At 42.2% G+C, this 22,875-nt stretch overlaps 1 protein-coding gene across 2 annotated transcripts in view; it reads right to left on the bottom strand.

The window, feature by feature from the left end:
* trappc9 (trafficking protein particle complex subunit 9) overlaps positions 1 to 22,875 on the bottom strand; it is a 242,679-nt gene that overhangs the window by 169,879 nt on the left and 49,925 nt on the right. For both annotated transcript variants that reach the window (XM_075449744.1, XM_075449745.1), the window contains 4 exons: positions 20,900 to 20,985; positions 14,372 to 14,498; positions 14,081 to 14,213; positions 8,589 to 8,752 (listed from right to left, as the gene is read on the bottom strand). In XM_075449744.1, coding sequence (XP_075305859.1) covers positions 8,589 to 8,752; positions 14,081 to 14,213; positions 14,372 to 14,498; positions 20,900 to 20,985 — 510 coding nt within the window. The remainder of the gene's footprint in view (positions 1 to 8,588; positions 8,753 to 14,080; positions 14,214 to 14,371; positions 14,499 to 20,899; positions 20,986 to 22,875) is intronic.

Genomic DNA, 22,875 nt, shown 5'->3' with positions numbered 1-22,875 from the left:
TACAAGGATGATTGTTTAACTATGTACATGCGATGTGCCCTGACACTGTAATTGTTGAAAGAAAAATTTATTTAAAAAAAAGAAGAAGTCAGAATCATTCTGGCATTTTTTTTGCAACACATTGGATAGTTCTGGTGCTGTACAGTTCGATGCTCTGCAGACGTTTGTCCAGAATCCATCGCCTCTTGTAAAATCCAAATCCCCTTCCAGAGGTCAGATCTCATGGTGCATTGGAAACCATGTCACCCGGGGTCCAGGAACCAATGAAATTGTACCTTTGAAGCTCAAATCTGGATCTGATTTGTATCGGTTCGCATCAGGCAACCATGGTGCTCATCAACTGTGAGGAAGTGAAAGGAGAAAGGGCTGCAGAGCCGGCTCTGCTTGTTGCAGCAAAAATCACAAGAGCGATATTAATCCATCATTTCCTTTCTCTTTGCGCCATGCTGCGTTCTATCCTTATGACACATTTCGCATCATTGTGCCGAGGAGCGTTTCAAATGATCTGGTGATTTACGTTGTGCATCAAGGCCTTTTGAATATACATGTTATTCGGAGAAATAGACTGCCTGCCTCATATTAAAAGATGGCTGCATCCGCGCTGTGGCAGAAAGAATAATGTCTTGTTTGCTTTGCCACACATTTCTTCCTGCCGAGGTTCATCTCATCTTTTATTCCTTCAGCTCCCTTGGAGAACGCGGCCGGCTGCAAGGGGCTCGCTCGACTGTGGCCTGTCAAAAAGCCCCTACATGGTTATGATGACTAAGTAAGCAGGGTGACCTGAGGAGGCAAGTCCTGTCACTTCGGCGTTCTGGAAAGCTACAGCCACTGTCGACACCGCAGTGCTGATTTGCCAAGTGATCAGACATGCAGACAAGGCACAGCAGTCCAGTGTGCGGCCGCTGAAGTGGGGAGAGGCTGAAAGGTACGATGTGGACACGACTGCAGGCCAAAGAGGTGGAAAAAAAAAACAGACAATAGCTCAATCAGCAGCAACCACCAAACAGTTGAGGACGCGATAAATGCTTAAAACAACCCGCTCGCACAGACACAACGTGCCGGAGCCACAGCTCTGCCTCTCCACCAGGTTTAATGGAATTAGGCCAAGTCCCCGCAGCGCTGTTGTAGAACGGAAATGAAACTGGAGAAAGCAAATAAGGGGCTTTTGGACATTTTCTTTCCCTGATAGGGGCAAAGCATGTTCGAGTATTGATATGCAAAAGCTCCACACCGATGAGGATTTATCAGCATCAATACTGATGGAATTATGAGTTCCGACTGGAGGTTCTCACGGCGTCAAAAACTTAGAACCGATGCGACATGCATGAAGCAATAAAGAAGTGGATTTGAAGAGAAGAGGACGGAGAATGCGGTCAACCCCAAAAAAGAAAGAACAATTAAAGAGCCACGAGACTTCAGTAAACGTGTGCGTCTCAGTTAAAGCGGGTCTGCGTAACCAGAGATTAAAACTTTTTTTTTGACGGGGATAAACGCTCTCTGGAGTAAAACAGAAGAGAGGAAAGCCGGGCGGTGGCATTAGGTTTTGAAAAATGAGCAATTGTCAGAGCTGAAAACCTGAAGAAAATGGAGGGTTTTTAAGCTCTCACTTTTGGAAGAGTTGCAATAACATTTCAGCCTCTGCTATTCATCAGCGGGACAATTTCTCAGGAAAAGCAGAAGCTTCAGTATCACATCAACATGGTGATGTATTTCCCTGCTGCTTTAACGCCTTTAATAGCATTTCCTCACGGCGTGAAATCTTTTTATTTTTTTCTAAGGTAAACAAAATTCAATGGTAAAAGTAAAAAAAAATGTTTTAAAGTGTGAAAAAAGACAAAAGACCCTACATTGAAAATGTAGAATATGTGTGCCTTTTAGCACAGACCTACGCATGCTGACTCAGCAATAAATCACTCGCTCTCTTGTTTTACTGGAAGCTGGAAAATAACACACGAGATTAAAGTTCCGTTCTGAGGCCAAATTTGAAAGTTGGAGCTGCATTCAGGTTGTAAGCACCTTTGAAAATAACAACATGAAGCGGAGGATCCTTAATCATAAGAACAAAGAGCTGCTGCTGAGACACCGGTTAAACTTAAGATGCACTCGTGCAAAAATGGCCTTTTAATTAAAACGCAGCGAGTTCCTCGTGATCCGGTGTCCTCTGAAGGCCAAAATCCCCGGCGACAGCAACAAACAAGCATGAAGAAAAGAAGCTGGAAGATCAACTGCTCTGCAACACAATTAGCCCACCGGACTGTTATCCTGCAGCTCACCAGTCTGTTCTTTCTCTGAGGAAACCAGAGTGCTCTGGCTGAACCGTTACTTTCTAACACTTTAAAACTTCAAGGAGAGCGAGCGAGCGAACAACAAGCTGAACATGTTAAGACGTATCAAACCTTTTAACAGCAGCCTTTTTAAAAATGCTAAATAGAGGCAGGAAAACCCAATCTGCAATACATCTGCAGTGTGTGGAGGCAGGTTCCTCCCAAAGCATCCACCTCTACGGGAAACTTGGAACAAATGCCTACAAATATGGATTATTTTAAAGGCATTTCATCCGTCAGGAGCTGCAGTGTCTCCATGACAAGCAGTAACGCCACAAAGCTGCGTTACAAACAGTTCTCATGTGATCAGCGTGACGGAGAAAGTAAATCTAACAGAGCAGCTGCGTCTCCAAACAGACCAAAAGCAACGATTCTAAAAAAAAACAAAGTGTTGACAATCCGACATGACGGATGCTTGTTTTCAGGACCAACGACCCAAACTGCTGAGCAGCTGAGATCGAATATCAAGCCTTCATGAAAAAGGACCGTTGCTTTTAAAACTCCAGCAGCCGGTTTCCTCAGCTCCTGAACATGTGTGCTTAAGAGAAGAGATGCTGCGGCAACGTGCTGCTTAAAAATAAATAAATACTTTTATAAACAACACAACTTCTCAGCTGCATAATCTAATGTGCTTTCTTTCTATTATATTCAACCAAATATCTTAGATGTACTCGTACTCAATAATCCCTAAAACGTAAGCTGCATACAGATGGGGGGGGGGGGTCCCAAAAGGGCCCAAAAAACTATGTAAACGAACCTCAATTGGGATTCAATTTCATTACAATTATTTCTTCTATAAATAGAACACACGCAGAACAGGGGGGCCTCGTTTAAACACCAGAGGGTGACTGGTCAGATCATTTCTAGCAGCAGCAGTGTGCAGTAAACAAAGACTGCAGGGGTTAGAGGAGCCGCCGGCTCATCTGCACCGAGAAAAAGTCCAAACAACAAGTCGGGGCCGTCGCCTGGAAAGGAGTCAGACTGTCCTGCTCATTGTGAACATTTGAGGGCAGAAAAACCCAGGACACATGTGTTCAACTTGGAAGGAGATTTGACGCCACAAGATAGTTCTCACTGTTCTCGTCTGTTCAAACTGCGCAGCAGTCGGCAAACTCTTTCATGTCTGTATCACCGGATAAAAGCTCTGAAAGAGGTTTTTGAACAACATGCACCACCGCAGGCGGCCTTTAGCAGCAAAATGAAAGCGCGGCCTTCAAAAGTGTTTATTTGCTTACAGCGGTTCTTTCATTGTGCTGTAATGATACCTGCTGAGAGAGAGCACGCGCGGCGACCGCTGAAAAGGAGAGGATCCTGATTGTCAATCAAGATGTAATCAGGATTCTCTCCCCGTTTCGCTTCTCTTCTCCCTTTTCTCTGTTTTCTCCCGCAGGCTTGGACACTTGGAAACGTCACACAACAAGAGAGCAGTTTGGAACGAAGAGACTCAGATCGTAAGGAGATCTAAAACTGCCACAATCAGGAAAAGAATGCCAAAAATATAGAAATGGCTCATTTGTGGGATGAAGGAAACACTACATAAAGGGATGCTAAGAGGAAACATGAGCGAAAAAAATGTACTTGGGGAAATAGAATAAATTAGATTTGTACTAAAATTATCCAAAATCATGAAGATTACTGGCAACTGAAAAAGAAAAGATATGATGTACACTGTTAAAATACATCGAATTGAGCTGATCTACAGTTCACACTTGGTGGTGTATCATATTCATACTTAAGCATGTGTTATACAATATCAGAGAAGCTCAATGAGCAGGAAGTGTTTCTTGTAATTCATGAGTTTGAGTGCTTTTTTTTTTTTATATACAAACAGAAACTTGTGAGCTGAGCTGAGCACTAACATGTAACCAATACACTAAACTGCTAAAAGTGAAAATTGGTTTTCGATGTCACTATTCACCGTTTTCGGAAAAAAAAAAGTCAGAAGGGATTCGAAAAGAAGCTAAATCTGGCAAGAAAAATCCCAAATTAGGAAGACTGACAGTGTCCCCTCTTTACACGGCAACATCAACAGTTGCCATACATACATATTCTGTATTTTACTAAATAATAACTAAATAATCTATGTTCCTCATGCTCATACAAACTCAATATATGTCCAAGACTTTAAGATGACGTAACGAGACAAAATAACTGGGTCAGATAAAGCGTCTTCATTAGGTCAGATAGGTCTGGTACAGTAGATACACGCCTAAAACAACACACGTTGTTTATCTCCTCTAAAGAACATGACAAAGACGGTGGTTGGCCGGCTCATGTAACTAAAAACTGGAACATAAAAATGAAATGTTTCCAGATATGCCACACTTTACATGTGACCACTAATAAATACTTTGTTTAACTTAAGATCTCTCCAGCTTGTTCTTGGGCTTCCAACGAAAGAATCGGGCTAACAATTCGTTTGTTTAAAAGAGGACCAGAAACCAAATCGGAGTAAGCAGAAAAATAAATGACGATCTTTCAAATAGTAATATCTATCATCCAGCGTCTTGATCTCTGACCACGGGGACCAATTACTGTCAAATGATGAGCTAAGAGGGCTTGAAAAGTATCACCGTTAGAAGTAAATTTCCAGAACTGAGGTTTCAAAGAAAAAATTGCTGCTTTTAACTGCGTTGCTGTGAAAAAGACATATCTGCTCTCAACAAAGTGAGACTTAGGGAAAAAAAAAGGAAAACAGAGAACTGAGGAACAAGTTATGTCCTGAAAATGAAGATTAGTGTTTGAAAGGGGGGGGTGCAACTGGATTGGATGAATAAAGTGGAAATAAAAAAAAATACAGAAAAGAAAGAGGGGGATGACGATTAATGAAGTGTTTGAACAGTGAAGTTGCGGTGGAAGAGGCATCTCCTTGTCCAATGAATTCTGCTACAAAAAAAAATTAAAAAATCACCTTCATCCATTTTTTTTTTTATTTCTTCTTATATTTCACATTTTTCCCCCTGAAATAATTTAGAAGGTCATGTGACATAAATGCAAATGGACCAGTTTTGCATCATCGGATCATTTCAATGAAACGCCCAGAGTTTCTGAACAAGAGAGGCAAAAAAAGCAGCCCCCTGCCCCCCAACCCCTACAGCGAGATGTAACCTTCAGTCCTTTTTGTTTGTTCATCCAGCTCTTAAACTAACATGCCCTTAGAGAGAACACTATATTTGCAACATCTAACAACGGTTGCATTTCCAAAAGAGCTCTCATTAACTCGAGAGACTACTGCGTTGGAGGCTGGCCAGCAGGCAGCCGGGTGTGTGACGAGCAGAGAGGTTCCAGGAGGTAGATGAATGTCTAAATTCCAGACTATTTTAATTAGAGTCCGGTACTATTTACCATTGACAGGCCAATTCCTATCTACCATAAATGTGCCTCTGTGCAGAGGTCCCCCGAGCCACAAGAGACACTCAAAGCTTCTCCCCCATAACACTACCCAAAATACTGACAAAAGCCGCCTGCTAAGATTAGGTCTATGAGTGTTAACCATTGGACAGAGGAGACACGCAGCTGTCGTCAGAGATCACGGGGGCCTTTGTAAAAATGTCAGATCAATTCCTCAAATTCGGACTTCCAGCTTCTTTTCTCATTAAAAAAAAGTTTATCCTGATTTTTCCGTGTTGCTGAGGTTGATCTGAGGATGCAGAATGTTATTTTCTCAGTGTTTTTTGGGAAATGCAAGAAAATGAAAACAAAGATGTCTGACTGGTTGCTCAGTGAAGATGGCGACACAACGCTTGAACTGCAATTGGAAAAGAAAAGAAAAGAAAATCAAAATAATAAAACTATTAACTTGCAGCAGGAAGTTATGTCCCTTTGCACTGAAGACAACTCCTCATTGGATCTTCTCTCGTCTTCGCTGCGCATTAGCATCAAGAGGCTAACAGATGGCATCTCTTAGGAGAATTTTGTTATATCTTTTTTGTTAGTTTATTAAATAGCTCCATAAGCTATTGGTTTCTAATTAATGGGAGCAGGCATAGACTGCAGTAGCAGCCAAGTCAAAGGTAGGTGGCAGTAACGTTCCCCACAATCTGCTCCCAATGGAAAAGAGCGTGAGCATATTCAGCAGCCAATCCAGTTAGCGTTGGCATGCTAACAACCAAAGCAGCAGATGATTTAGTAGGTTTCAAACCTCGGCATGGTTGCTAGGCAAGAATGCTAATGGCCAACATTCCCAAATCCAGCGAGTCACGAGATTAGAGATGCTGGAGTCAGTCTTTCCATCTTAAAGCATAGCTGAGAAAAAAAAGATCACCCAATGAGTAGCTTAGTTAGATGCACGAGTTACAGGAGGCTGAATGAGTATTCGCCTTCCAGTGCCAGCTTATCCCCGGCTTCAATGGGAATACAGCCTCCTGCAACAAGCATGGAGCCTCTGCCCACTGCTCAATAGTCTTAATTTGGTACCTTTAACTGTACCGGAGTGTGTCAGAGTGAAATGACAATATAATTAGGAATATGCTTCAAATCGACACAAGATCTAAACTGCCGCTGCACTGTGCTTTCCTGCTGCCTCCTCCCTTTGCCATGAGACAAAACACTGAGAAAGAGCTGCAGCTTTGCTGCGAGGCTCCATCTTTCAACAACTGCCCCACTGAGTGCTTTGGAGGGAGCAGAGCTGGAGGAGGAGAGCCAGTGTGCCAGGGGCAGAGATGGCCCTGTTTACTTTGTTTGGTCAGATGAAACTAACTGTATATCATTACATTTCAATGTCATTCTAATGCAAGTAGCGTTTCCATTCCAAATGAACTCATCTAAAAGAAGAAAACTAAATTTGGCTGGAGTGTTTTTCCTATATGCAGCATTTGCAAACAGATCTGGAGCAAAGGAAAGTTTCCCAACAGCTCATTTAAATCACTTTGAACAAAGTATGCAACCTCAGTCAGCACTACAGTAAATTAGTCAAAACACTATATATTTCTATCTTCAGGTGAACTGCAGTGACAGAAGAAGAAGAATAATGATGATAGTTTAAACAGTGACATCTTTACTGATAAGGAGAGAAATTGTTTTAACCAAAAGGGAAGATTACAAGATTGAAATATTGCAGCTAAAACCACATTCAGTTTCTCAACCAGACGCGACTGCACCTACAGCTTCATACACGCCATCTTTGTACCATCGACAGACATGAGAAGCAAAAGCTGCCAAAATACTAAAACTTCTGTGGGAAATACCAGCAAAAAACTTTGTGTGGACTTACAAAAATGCCATTTCTACTTTTTCTTATTTAGGGAAGAACAAAGACAACAAAGAAAGAGGGGGGCAGAGATGGAGTTGGGATGAGAGGGACCGCAGAGAGATGTGCGGTGTGAGCAGGTGCTGAACAAAGAGATGGAACACGAGCTGAAAAGCCACAGAGACATGAAAGATGTGGGAGCAAAGACAATGAGGCAGTGACCTCTGTAGCACCGTGGGCACAGGGAGGAGGAGCACAATATGTGTGTGGTGAAGTAAATCAAAGACAGCACACACAATGCACATTGTTTTAATTCCAGGCACATGTTTTCTCCAAATATTGTCAATCTTACTCTCCTTGCTGGAATGTTTAGAAACAACTCCCACTTAAGTTTGGCAAGAACATCTTCGATCACAAATATTCAAGATGAGCAAAGGGAGAAAGTTCCGACTATGATGTCAAAGATCTTAAAATTTGTTGATATGGTAAAATTTCAAACAATGCAATTTATGTATAAGGCAAAAAATAATAAGCTACCTGGTAACATTCAACAATTGTTTAGTCTGGAAGATGTACATTATAATTTAAGAAGGACATTTAATTTCAAAAGAACCAGGAATAGAACGAAAATGAGAGGTTTCAGTTTATCAATATGTGGAGTAAGGATGTGGAATGCTCTGAAGGTGGAGTTAAAAAAATGTCAAAGTATGTATCAATTCAAGAAAATGTATAAACAGACCGTTTTTCAGAGATACATGAGTGAAAACATGCTGTGATTTATTTTTTTTTTCTTGTTTTTCTCTCTATCTCTCTTTCTTTTTGTATTATTTGGATATGCATGTATAACATGTATGGTATAGTTTTGATTTTACATGGAGGTGCGTACAAGTAATATGTATTATATTTTGAATGTGTAGGGGTGGGATTCAATAAGCTATGCTTCTTCCCACTCCTTTTCAGGTGTGTTAAGTGGGATTTTGCTTATATGATTTTGTTTTGTTGACTTGGAGGCTGTTGATCTCCCTTGAACATCTGAAATAAAATAAAATCGATCAAACCCTGTTCGGCGAGCTGACCTTTGGTGGTAATAACCTTGGAGGTGAGCTCCAGAGTTTCGATGTCTTCCGTCCCAATGTTATCCAAGGTGATGGTGAGCTGCTGCGTCTCTCCGTTGAAAAGCTGGAGGGACACCGAGCTGGACAGCTCTTCTTTGGACATGGGTGGTGCCGTGTGGGCCGACCTGTGAAGGTGTGAGGAGAGAGACGAAACGATGAGGAAAAAAGAGAAATGTAAACAGTGAGGATCATCGTGTTGGTTGCAGGAAAAGCTGACACCAGAGCAAGTGTGACGAGGGCCAAGCGACTGAGGCGTAACATCACTGAAACAGCTCGCGGTCAGCTTCCGGTTCATGCCAACGGCCCCACACGCAGTGATGAGCCATGAACAGACAACAGGGAGCTGGAGGATTTGCTGCTGCAAGTCTGATCCGTGGCAGCTCCAAAGCACAACTTACAGGACTGCCTGATTCTGCCGGTGCCAGACACTGCAGCAACGCTGGCGCTCATCAGTGGAAGTGCTTTGGAAATGTTCTTGGAAATCAAATCAAATCCGAACGCCAGTGTAAGAAAATCCATCTTTAAGTCGTTCACAGCAGTCATACCTGAGCATACCCGCGCTGCGATCAGTCAGTCCAAAATCAACAAAAGCATTGAAAGGCATTGAAAGTTTTACTCATGGTAGCACTTAGGTGTCCACAACACAATGTGAATCCATACAGAATCACACACAGTAAAATAATAAACTGCTTATTCACTCTTCCTTACCCGTTTCAACCACAATGTCTCAGATTTGAGGCCACATCTAAGTGACTGAAGCTTTGTACCTGCAGCTGATACTTACAGACTTTTGATGGAAGAATGCGGGAGGCTCCATTTATCGGTTGTACTATGTCCAAATCCACTACGATAGGTGGCGATATGCCTCTTTTCAGCTTATTACTTCGGGACTGACTAACGGTTTACTGGCTGCAAACTGGTACCATATAATCTTACATGCAGCATTAGTTTGACTTCCAACCAAATTTTCTGGTTGCGCATTAACGCAGTTGTTTTTTTAATTTATTTTATTATTGTAAAAGTCTGTTGCTCACAGGCTTTTATTTTGTAAAAGTCTGTTGCTGTCTGCTGCGGAACAGGAAAAGAAAGTAATCGGCGGATCCACCAAACATGGAGAAGGGTACGGAACTTTTACTCGGCCATTTTCATTTTAAAGTTCTTCCAGACGGCGGAGTCGACAGAACCAAAGTCATCTGTAAACACTGCCAAGTTGAATTGTCTTCTCAGCGTAGTAGTTCCAGTCTAAAATATCACTTAAAGGCAAAACACACAACTGATAGCAGCAAGTCATTCAAGGAAACAGACAGTGGAGCGAGGCTTCTACATAAAAACTACAGAAAGATGCTGATGTTAAAAGTGTGTTTGCACAACAAATGTTATGGCACTTTCATTCATATGGCAGCACATTTAAAATAAAGCTAAATGCTAAAAGCTATACACTACTTTTGGATTCATTTTTGGATTTTGTGTACAAATGCAATTAATCGTGATTAATCAGGGAAATCATGTGATTAATTAGATTAAACATTTTAATCGTTGCCCAGCCCTAGTTTTTTTTTTTTTTTTTTTTTTAATGGGGGCCCACTACGGGTTTAAAGGGGCCAAAATGGTTTAGAGTACATGGTTAGGGTCAGGCATTCAGCTGTGATGGTTAGGGTTAGGGTTAGAGGCTGGGGAATGCATTACGCCAACGGTGGGTGGAGGGGGCCGGAGGATTCACAACTCTCACCTTGTAGCAGTCAGAATCAATTCAAATGCTTTAGTTTGTTTCACAAATTTGACTTAGAAAAAATACAAAGATGTTTATGCAAAAGGCAGCTACGGTACTAACTTTCTAAACATTTCTAATCCAATGAACCGGAACAAATTCATTCTGAAATTAAAACAGAAATATCTGGCATAAGCCTGAAACTAAAAGTGCTCCACGAAACATGGAGGAAGATACGGGAATTTGTGAAAGTGAAGCTCGGGTGTTGCAGGCAAGAAGTCAATGAGGCAGCTCGTGGAACCTGTTAATGCTTTGAAGTCTCCCTGTGGACGCTGTGAAAACACCCCAGAGAGCAGATATAATATTTTGTATTCTATTTACTTTGTCTTTCTGCTACAGTGCTCTTCTAGCACCAGAGAATAAAAAGATTTTCCACATCAAAAGCTGCTGAAGTGCTGTACTCACGGGCATGACCTAAATAGTGGATTTTGCAGCAGCTCTGCTCTCTGAGTGATTTACAAAACTCCAGCTGGGTGGTTTACTTGCCATTTCCTGGTAGTAAATTAACTCTCTCATGTTGTTTGCTCATTTTACTGCATTGAAAAATTCCACCTCACAGGATGGTCATGGAAACAAATTCACCTGCACCATGGATGTTTAACCTGGCAGAGACAGCCAGCTTACTAAATGCTCTAAATAATTATCAGTTTCATCCCTTCTGCTATGACTTGGACTTTTTCTTTTTCTGGCCTGTTGCTTTCTGTTTGCACATTAACACTCTGCATTAACTTTTACAGCCTGCAGCCCTGGAACTTTTCCTTTCATTTATACCGGCCTGCCCCACAGTTCATCATCTACATGAGGATGTATCAAAGCAGCCAGAAGCACACATCAGTTAATATCTTTTTACTTATCTGGAAAACACAAAGTAGAATGCGGTCAGTGTATTTTCATATTTTTCAGTTCAGCTTGACCATTACTTTCTGCAGACCACAATAAAGCCAAATGTTTATTAAATAGCAATAACGGCATCCTGGTTCAGCCAGTGTACAGGTCAGTTTTTGTGGTGGTTTTCTGTTCATCTTTATGCTTCACCATACCGCTCGCGGTTTTATTCTCAGTCAATTCCCATCCAGTGTTATTTTCCGACCCACTGAGAGCTCTGATATCACAAGCACAGGAACAATGACCGATGATGAGGGCAAAAAATGACTTCCATAACTACACGATGCCATTTCTGGGGCAACTGGGCAGCAGTGGGCTTGCTGAGACTGCCCGTCCCCCCGTCTCTTACCAACTGTTAAAAAGTTTCTACATTGAAGGGTAATCAACTAGCTAGGGAATAAAGAAGCTGAAGAATGATAGTAAAGCTTTTTAGCTTTACTTTACTTAATGTGTATTTAAAATTTTTCTACATAAATTCTGATGAAACTTCTTATTTATACGTGAGCGGTGTTTGACAACAGCGCCGCAGACAGAATTCATAAACACCGTTTGGAGCAGTTTCTATTAACTGCCAGCTGGTGATGTTAAGACCAACCGCCATGTTTCTAAAGAGGCGCTGCAAAGCTGTTTTTGAAAAGGTTATTGAAACTGTCGCCTTATTGGTGTATTGTGCAGTGTTTAAAGATGCAACTGGCAACAGGAAGTCATTAAACAGCAGGAAAATGAGAGGAAAACACGGTTCATGTTCTTAAACGGCTGCTTTGACTTATTGACTTATTTTAAAGCGGAGATTTTTATGGTTCTGACTTTGATGAAGCAAGCTAGATGCGAGAACATCAGGGAGGGGTCTCCTGCTGGTGCCCGGAGTCAGGACTAAACAAGGTGAGGCTGCGTTTCAGTTTTATGCTCCTAACATCTGGAACAGCCTTCCATGAGGTGTGAGACAGGCCTCAACTCTGACAATGTTTAAATTAGTGGTGGGCCGTTATCGGTGTTAACGTGCTGCGATAATTTGAGAGTCTTATCGGGCGATATAAAAAATATCGCCGTTAATCTATTCTCAAAGTTGGGTTGGGAACTGGGTCAAAATAGGTAAGCAAACTGTGATGACTTTTACCAAACTTTATATCACTTTATATCAAACACAGTCCGGCCAACGCAGACGAGCTGAAAGTCCAGCAAACCTCCCTCGGGCAAGTTCAGGAGCCGCTCGTGCAAGATGTTCCAACACGGTGGAATTCCACCCTCGAGATGATCAAGCGCGTGTGGCGCAACAGAGACGCACTGCACACAACGCACCAGCAGCACCACCTGGCCCTCCCAACAAGTGCTGAATATGAGAAGTTGGCCAAGCTAGAGAAACTGCTGGAGCCATGCATGTGAATAAGCTGGTCTGCCCTAATGCTGCGTGTTCACCAAGAGCGACCTCGCTGGAGAAGCTTCGCTTGAGAATTTGCTTTGGTAGCTTTGGTAGCTCGTGACGTCACATTTAGAATGTTCAATTTTTAAAGGCCCCGCGGCTGTGCAGCACCCCCGCGAGAAAGTGAGGGTAGGGACACGAATAAATGTGTTGTTATTTACAATTTGTTATTCAAGATATACATCACGTTACAAATGATGTAAAACTACATTAGGTACACCTGAGAAGAGCAGGAATAGCAGAGGCAGCTGTGAAAAAGAAACTAAATTCGAAATAAAATCCAAAATAAATCAGAAATAAAACTTAATTGCAGTGAGAAAGGTATGCGTGGGGTTACTACACTATTGTATTGAAGCACTCGATTGAAGCACAGTCTCAGGATTAAACGACTATTGTTTGGATAGGAACTAAAGTTTACACGTCTGTTTCCGTGAACCCCGCGGATTGCCGGACCCCTGAATGAGCCATTTTAATCTAGATTAATCTAGATTAATTTCAAGATTTCAGTGAGATTAATCTAGATTAAAAAAATTAATCTATGCCCACCACTAGTTTAAATCCAGGCTGAAAACAGTTCTATTTAGCATCCGGAAGTATTTTATCTGCACTCTTCACTTTTAAATTAATTAATTAATGATTTTTTATTTTTTTTTATGTAGCTGTAAAGCACTTTAGGGCGTTTGACTGTTACTTGGTGTTCGCAGGTACCATCATTATTTTTTGTTTTGCTTTTTGAGGATAATAATTGGTAAATAATGATGAGTATGGGGGATGGTGATGATGACCGATGGGGTGATCACGTGTGTATAGTATGTATGTGTGATATATAATAGGTGTATGTTATGGCTATATATATGTATATGTTGCAGTTATGTATATTATATGTAAACTTATGAATACTGTTGATGCAGTTGACTACGGAGTATAGTGGGAATTGAAAACATGTAAACTATTGCGGATTGGATGGGGGTGGGAGTAAATAAGCTTGTCTTCATCCCACTCCTTTTCAAGCTGGTATTCTGTTGTTTAATTTATTATTTGTTGTTTTCTATGCCCAGTGGGCATAAGTGACTGTTATTTATAAATATGTATATATATTTTTTTAATTTATTTTTTAAATTCTGGCTTGAAATAAATAAACAAATACAAATACAAATACTTTGAATTGCCTTGTGTACGAATTGTGCTCTACAAATAAAATTGCCGTGCCTAGAATGGCAATAGATTTAAACATAGAGGTTGGTTAATTTTCTGTTTTATGCCAACAACTGGTTCAATGTCGGGTGTGCTAAGCTCCCAACTGCTTTGGCGGCAAAGGTCCCAATGACAACAGCATCTAGCAGGGGTTGCATCTGGCTACACCGTACAAAAGTCTCTAACCGTGGTAATGATGTGCTGAGCTGGAGCCGAGGCAGAGAGGGAATGACTTCCACTAAACAGCCACTGGTCTTCACACCAGGTAGATCTTCCAGCAGGCAATCGCTTGCGACACCAAACACTGATGTGTGATAACCTGCAATCAAATGAACAACTCTCAGGCGACAATGCTTGGACTAACGAGGGTTACAAAATAACTTTGGAAATAAGAGATATGAGTACACAGTGTATACAAGAGAAAAACAGCTCATCTGAGACACATCCGAGTTAAAGGAGCCTGTCTGCTGGACTGACCGTTCACAGTGATGTTGCCAGCGGTGCGAGGGAGTCCAACCAGAGTGACGGGGTACAAGCCAGACTCAGCCGGCAGGGACAGCGCAGCAGGCAGGGACTCAAACTCCACTCCAGAAGTCAGCAGACCCTGAGAACAGCACAGCAGGAATAACAATCAGCATATAGTGCAGATGTACGAACAAATGAAGCTTTTTATTAAATATTGAAGTGGAAACACCACTGGGCAGAAACCAATCACTCCTGAGAGGAAAACTTCAACAAAAGTAATCACATTTGTCAACTTTAACACTTTGTGCATTCCTTTGTAACGTGCCTCTCCTTTGTTTAATGGAAAAGAGGAGCGAAGTGCAGCTGGGAGATTCTCCAATACCAATTCTCGAAAAGCGTTTCATGTGATCCATCATCTTTATCTGCCCGTAACGTCAGGAGGAGAAAATCTCTGCCAGTGTGGGCACGGACGATTCTTTACAGTGGGAAACCACTGTATGCCTGAGAGGCGACTGAAAATAAGTCTCACAGATCACAGCACAGAAGGAAGAGTTAACAGGAAGGCTTCAAATTCAGCCGTACAATGTCCAATGATTATTCTCAGGTGGTAGAATCTGTCGAGTCAATGTGTTTTACTGCATTTTAAAAAGCTTGCTGTGGCTGTCCGAAAGGTCCTTAAATTAAATAGAATGTGAATAGAATTTAAACTAAAAATTCCGACTCCTAGTTTGGCTTTTATCTAATTGGAAACAATATGAAGGCCAGTCCAGAACCCAAACCCTATTCTTCCTCAGCCATGTCTTTGTTATGGGTGCAGAATGTGGTTTTATGTCATCTTCTACATTCATGTTGCTTTAGAATTTCAATCTGCTTTTCCATATAAATGCTGCCCTCACAGAGGAGTAAATGAGCTTTGCCAAGACCACTGATAAACTGATCCAAACCATCACAGAGCCTGGCTTTTGGACTGGTTGATGTTAACAGTCTGGACGCTCCTTTTCATCTTTAGTGGTGAGCATCCATTTTCAATTCCAACAAAGATCTGGAATACTCATTAATCTGACACCAATCCACCGTGAGGGTCCATCCCAGATGCCCCCGAGCCCAGAGAAGTTGCCAGATCAGCCGCATTATCAGCACTTCACGGCATCAGTAGCGTTGGTTTAGGCCTATCGCAAGTGTATAATTTATTATTGATACTGCACTGCAGGCCGACTTAAAATAAAGAACACGATTAAAATCGGGATAGCTGTGGTCTACCCAGGCCCATTACTGTGAATAATCTTATTCCAATGCAACAACCCAAACCCAAAGTGATCTGAAAACATGGAAGATCTTTATTTTCATGCCTACTTTTTCATTTTCTTGAAGAAAGCATTACACTGACCATGACGGTTCTTGATACAGTGAGGATCACAGATTTCCAACCTCGGCCTGCAGCCTTTACACAACTAAACTACGCCAGATTCCTTGAATGGTTTAATGACGTTCCCCACGGTTCAATGATTTTTTTATGAATTTGTCGACAAAATAGAGATCTTCTGTTCATCTTTGCTCCTCGTAGACTCAGCCTTTCATGTATACTGCTTTCCAGATCATGGTTGCAATATCCTGCCGACATCACGTGTCAGAATTGAAACCGTTCCTTCGTTCGACCTCATTTCTCGTTTTTGTATTTTGGGTTTACAAAGTCTGCAGTGATGAAATGAATCGAGGTTGAATTGGTGAAGAAAAACTTGGCTCTGGGTTTAAAGCGGTGTGTCAAACTCATTGCAGGCGGTCGTATCAACCAGCTGATGTTTCAGAAATGTCTCCATGAAGGTATCCAACAGAAATATACAGCAGGTTTTAAATCATACATACATCCCCGCTGTGGCTTTAACAAATGTGCTATCACGGCCCCTCAGAATAAGAGTATTTACATTCCCCGTGTGCACCAGCATGTGCGACGAGGCAGACGGGGGTGACGTAATGATTGCATCAATCCCTAACAGCAGACACTACCTCACAGGAGAGAGAGCTGCCGAGGAGCTGAGCCTCTGAGGTGCCGTAGCTGTGATTTAAGTGCCCCTTGCTTTCACATCAGCACATTAAATGCCGTTATTAAATAGCACAAGTCGCAGCTTTAACCTATTGGAAACAGTTTATTTGCATTCTGCCTTGAAAAGGTTAATTAGCTTGTTTTAACCAACAGTAACGATTAAAGCATGTTTAAGTCGGTGCAGCACCGACTTCATTCTGCTGACAGTTTGCAGTTAACCTTTTGTTTTGCTTTGACTGATGCTCGGATAATGGGGATTTTTCTTTAAACGTTACGATTTCTTTGTCCCAGCACATTCCTGCACATTCTGACAGAATGAGAGAATTCACACATTTTTCCTTAAACACGCCACATTAAAACAACTGGAAAATATGAGACATTATCTTCTTCTGCCGTGTCAAACGGAAATGAAATGCATGTTTACAGCACATATCCTGGCTGACCCGTGAGAGGGAAAATAACAGATGAAACTGTATGAATCATTTCACATTCTGAGAAGAGGCAAGTAAATATCCAGACTGTTGGATTGTTTGTGGATGGGATGGTAAAAGCCTCTTTTGGTGAAAGAGTGAGAGTTCAGTCAGTAGGAAAAAAAAATCACCACTTAAATAGAAAATCTATAAAGCACAAAGCAGAGCTGGGTATTAGCGTTGAAGTCGTGTGGTGACTGAGAAAGGTCCGTCTCGCCCAACTACGCGGTCACCTTGTTGAAAAAAAAGGGGAAAGTCACCTTCTGTGTTTGTTTCCTTGTGTGGCTCACAGAGTTGCTTTCTGTACGCTCTTGATAGATGGTCACTTCAGTCTACCCACCGCCAGTCATTTTGTCTGGGGTACAGATTAGCTCTTGGCGGCCTGTCTGTCTCTACCTGCATGCCTTTACGACACCATGCGAGGTTCCCAGCTGCCATGGAGCTGTAATGGGCCTCAGCCTCCATCTGTGACCTGATCGATTCACCTCTAGGTGGGATAAAATTGATGCCAGCATCACGACAGTTTCACCTTGTCCTTTCAATTGTTTCAACTTAAAAAAAAAGGCAGGCCTCAAAAAGCTTTGCTCTGGGAGCAGAACTCAATGATTGCTTAAAGGTAGAGTTTCCCAGAAAACAAAGAAAAGGTCTCTGGGATATCCACTTAAGGTTAAAGGGCTCCCTTTCAGTTTGTGGGACTTCATTTGTGGGACTCTGATTCATGAGCTGAGCGAGAAAAAAAAAAAAAAAAAAGAAACCGAGGAGCAACACGTGCACATGGAGTGCGACTTCCTGTAAGTCCACGATATCTTTCAGCGTGGCTTCCATCGCCGCTTCTAGGAGATGTGAATTATAAGAAACTAAACAAGCAGGGCACTGCAAAAGGCTTCTGATCAATAAGCTCATGACCAGCGTCTTCCAACATGAAAGATTAAATGATATAATATATTCCCAGAGATAAAGAAGAGCTCTGAGAATTTTTTCCTTTTGTGGATTTCGTTCACAGTTGTTGTGTTTTTTCCTCCTTCAGGTTTGTTTCTGGTTTGGACGACGCAACCCTTATTCAGTTCTACAACACTCCATCCCTTATGATGCAGGATGGCGAAGCACGAAGGCTGCAAACGCGTTGGAGGACATTAAGCGACAGATCCTCACCTATGAAAAGGTGAAAAGTGGCAAATAATTGAAGAATTTGCTTGATAAATAACAACGTGATAGTTGGATGAGTACATTTATCAATTATTCAGTTTTATTTGTTTGTAAATCTCTAAGAATTTTCAGTATCTGTGACTAAATTTGACTTAAACATCAACAGAGTTTAGTACAACTCCAAAAAGTAGATAAAGAGAACCCAGCTTATACTGGGGCTGGGCGGCACATCAACCTTTCCCTCTCTTTTCTAGTTTCTCATCACTGTTGCCAACTCAGTTTTTTTTTTTTTTTTTTAGTTTTTGTTCCTTTTTTTAAAAAACAAAAAAAAAACAATTAGTGTTGGACAAATTCTGCTGACGAGAGTCCCCAAACAGCCCTCACCTCTGTCTGTCCAGCAGAACGGCAGCCGGCTGTGAGCCGACGTCCTCAGAGTCGATAAAAGAAGACACAACCGGAATGTTTGTTTTGTTTAAAAATATGGGTATAATGTTTCGGTCCCGCCGCCCAAACGCAGCAGATATGAAATTACAGTCATTTTTATAAACAAAAACGACAGAAAAAGTGCGCGACCCTTTGCTTTTAGGATCGTGCAGCGTTAGCTACAGCTAAGAACTTCAGGTGATCACTGCTCTGCACACCAGCTGGAAGGATCTCAGCCCATTCCTGCATACAGAACACCTCCACGCCACTCTGGGATGGTGGAGATTTGATCACATGACACCCGCTCCCTTCAGGCCCTTCCGCAGCATCTGCATTTAATTACCATCCAGACTTCGATTTGGCCGACTGAAAACATTAGTTTTCATTTTTACTTTATTATTCTTTGGCAGAATGACTTTAGTGCTCATGATCCCTGTCGAGCTGCACCCCCCCCCCCCCCCCCCTCCAGTGAAGATACTGTTCATGCACAGATGTCCTCGTCTTTTCTTCAGAATTGCTCTATCACCGATAACCAGGTGGCCAGCAGTTAATCCTAGTGACCCTGCCATGTATGGTGCATACTTAGTACCCCCCATGAACATCTAGATGAGTCAATGTGAAAGACATAATCTTGGTTTAGAGGTTACCCGCTCCTCCTTTACAACCTTGCAAAAATCGGACATAAATTGCTCCCGGGGTGATCTGTGTTGGTCAACCATACCTGACAATGCTGACTGTGGTCTTGTATCTTTTCCATTTGTTCACTTTTCTGACTGTGGATTACTGGAATCTAGACTATTAAGACATGGACTGGTAACACTTTTCAGTCTGATCACTCTCGATAACTCTTTTTCTTCTGAGTCTGATTAAACACATTTTCCCCAAGAACTGGAAAAAACAGAAGCACGGTATCGTATTTCACTCTTTGAAAGGATTTGCCTCACTCCAGCTTTAATGCACATTAATGTCCAAAGACTTCTGGCTGGTGCTCACCGCTTCACTTGAGACACTTTTCTGCCTCCACTTCCCGTGTCTGTGACCGTTCGTGTTGTTATGAAACAACCAGCGAGAACTGCCCGGCTTCATTTGGCATCGGCTCAGGGACAGCTGCTACAATTAAGAGGCCCGTTGTCTCTGCTCGCGAAAACTTTCATGGCAATTTATTCTGGACTTTCCAAGTAATTAAAGCAATATCACTTTTGACACGTCGCATATTGTGTGCAATTCTGTGTGTGACTGCTATCAAACAGCTGAGAACGGGCCCGTCTCCGTTGGCCTTTTACTGGGCCGCATGAAAGCTTTGCATTTCAAAGTCGTCCCATGTGGCCGTGGCCGTGTTCGTGTGCCCGTGCACGTTTCAAAATGAGTGGTCAGGGTCTAACAAAGTGCATCAATTACAAATGAATGCAACAGAGCCTCTGATGTCGAATGTTGTTTTTGTTTTTTAAACCTTTAGTTTGCACAAAGAACGCAAAAGGGCATGGTCTGACAGGACTGGGATTGAAATAATTAACAAACATTAATGGTACCACAAAATGGGGTTTCTACTGCTAGAGATGTTTTCTTGTTTCCAGAGGCATGAAGACATTTCCCCGGATTTACAGTTGATGCGTTGCTCACGGCGGTGGCGGCCCGTGACGTCAAAATGACGTTTCAGGCCTGGCGCTTCCCTTGAAAAGACGACGCAGCGCGGTGTCGTGCACCAGTCGATTTTTGTAACTTGGCGGCACCAACAACGACAGACCGGATGGACCGATGTGAGACCGGCTCAGTGAGGAGGTGCGTTTGTACAGGCAGCTGTACGAAACTGCAGTGAAACAGCACAGGGACCAACGTAAACTCCCAAAACTGGTGCACAGAGATGGGCAGAACTTTGGGGAAAGAGGGAGAGTTCTGTAAGAATGTGTGGAAGAAGCTACGGGACAGACACGTGAAGGCAAAGAAGAGGGCAGAGACTCTGTTGATGCCGGGGGCTTCAGACCTTCACCTCTATTAACTGAATTAAAAAATTAAAATGATCCGAATACTGCAGCAGTATCATTAATGACAGTATTCCTGCTCTTCATTGTTTTCTTCTCCACTTTCGTGGTTGTAGAGTAGCGGTAACCTTCACGTAGCAGCGCCACCTCTGTGACGGAGAAAATTGCAACTACTGGCGCATCGACTTGCGCCGGTATATATGGCGGGCACGAAATCGCGGCAACCATGCTAATGCAATCATTATGGTATTCATTTGTCCAAATTCTGTTAATGCACCGTAATAAGGTGATCAAGAAGGACAACGCGTCCATTTTGAAACGTTTTTAGGCGAGCGCAGTGGGGGGGGGGGGGGGGCAGCAACCATGAGTTGTCAAAAAGCTGCGTGTACATTCAGAATGACGCAGCATTCAAATCACTGACTCTCGTTCAAAATACGGGGTTGTGGTGCGTTTACATTGGCGTGTCGTGAATTTCACCCACCATGTTCTCCACGCGAAGCTCATAAGGCATCGGGTTGTAGACCATCAGCTGCACTTCACAAACATCTCCTTGGACCCACTGGAAGTCTAAGAAAAGACATTCACACATAGCGACACATTAGGATGAGATACCGGTAATGATGAAAAATAAACATAATCAGAGTGCAACGATTTGAAAACGATTTAAGCCTCTACGACTGCGGCGGTTCTAAAAGCAAACCTTATCCCTTTGCTGCACGACAGCTCTGTGCTTCTATCTTCTTCTTTTTTTGTGTATAAAATGCACCAAATGTTTTCAGTGAGTCACAAGTCCAAAAAGCATTTCTACTACATAGAATAACTTGTTGTCTTTGTGAACATATCACCCATTACTTTGCATTTTTTCAAATGGACATAATCTATTTTAAAGCAACACCAGAGCATTGGATATTTTCCTTTGCTCTTTGGCTCCGCCCACAGTTGTGAGATGTAACACCACTGTCATAAAGGCAAGGCAAGTTTATTTGTACAGCACAATTCGTACACAAGGTAATTCAAAGTGCTTTACAGCTACATAAAATCACAAGAAGGCAATAAAATCATTCCAAAAAAAAAAAAACATAAAAAATAATCATTCATTCATTCATTTAAAAGTGAAGAGTGCAGATAAAATACTTTCAGGTGTCATATGCACAGCTAAATAGAACTGTTTTCAGCCTGGATTTAAACATTGTCAGAGCTGAGGCCTGTCTCACATCTTCTGGAAGACTGTTCCAGATGTTAGGAGCATAAAACTGAAACGCAGCCTCACCTTGTTTAGTCCTGACTCTGGGCCCCAGCAGGAGACCCCTCCCTGAGGTTCTCAGAGCCCCAGTTGGTTCATATGGCTCTAACATCTCAGAGATGTACTTTGGCGCTTGACCATGAAGAGACTTGTACACAAGCAGAGCTGTTTTAAAGTCTATTCTCTGAGCGACAGGAAGCCAGTGCAGAGACCTGAGCGCTGGACTAATATGGTCGTATTTCCTGGTTCTAGTCGGGAGATAAAGACAGATCTCTGTCTGAGCCCTGCAAATGCGCAGCCATACAAATACACTTTTGTCATGTTGAAGAGGCGACAAAAGCCAGCAAGCCGGTGTGTTTCGCAGGCTGGAAGCCAAAGTTGTGAACTGCGGTATCTCGGCCCCTGGGTTGGTCAATCGGAGTTTCAGTCTCGGGAATGTGTGTAAGAAAAGTACTTCAAAAGAAGTCTAAATTGCTTTAAAACAGTGGATTACAGAACTTCCTACACAACCAGTAGCCCCTTTTCACACACAAATGATGTTCTTGTTAAGCAGGAAACTCGCACATTAAGGCATACACACACACAGACCATTTCGATTCTATCACTAGCTAACTTGCTGGTTCAGAACCACATCTCCGACAGATCAACTTTCCCCAAGCTTTCTCCTTATTTGTCCTCCGTACTTTCCCGCATCACACTGATGTGCATCAAGAGCCAATAAGTCCCAGTTTAAAAGTGATGCTTGAAAAGGCCTAGTTAAACCAGAAAGTTTGGTTGCATAAACTCAAAATCAGTTCATGTTACACATTTCTACGGGACACGGAGGTTTTTATTTGTGCCTTGGAACATAACTGCTGTGAAAAAAATCACTTATTTTTCATCACGGATGCTGCCTTTGTTGTCTGCCATGAGAGCAGCACTATGCACTGATCAGAGCCTACAGACAGCTACAGACAAAGAGCTCCATTCTCTGAGATTATATCCATGTCGCACATTTCTATGGGGTTTTGGGTCTTCTTTCATTTGTGCCTGAGAGCATAATCAGAGATTAACATTTTATTGCTTTGATTTCAAGGCGTTTTTGGGTTTTTTTTCCTTTTGGTGTCACAATCATTATTTCTCTATTATTCATTGTACAGCTCACTCCACCACTGCACCCCACGGTGCCCCCCCATCTTCTCAGTTGATTGAAACAGGCATTCATGACTCAGTTA

This window comes from Odontesthes bonariensis, chromosome 18, assembly GCF_027942865.1.
Source record: "Odontesthes bonariensis isolate fOdoBon6 chromosome 18, fOdoBon6.hap1, whole genome shotgun sequence".
Taxonomy (NCBI): Eukaryota; Metazoa; Chordata; class Actinopteri; order Atheriniformes; family Atherinopsidae; genus Odontesthes; species Odontesthes bonariensis.
Note: the sequence above shows the minus strand (reverse complement) of the source record. Positions and strands in the feature narration are given on the sequence as shown.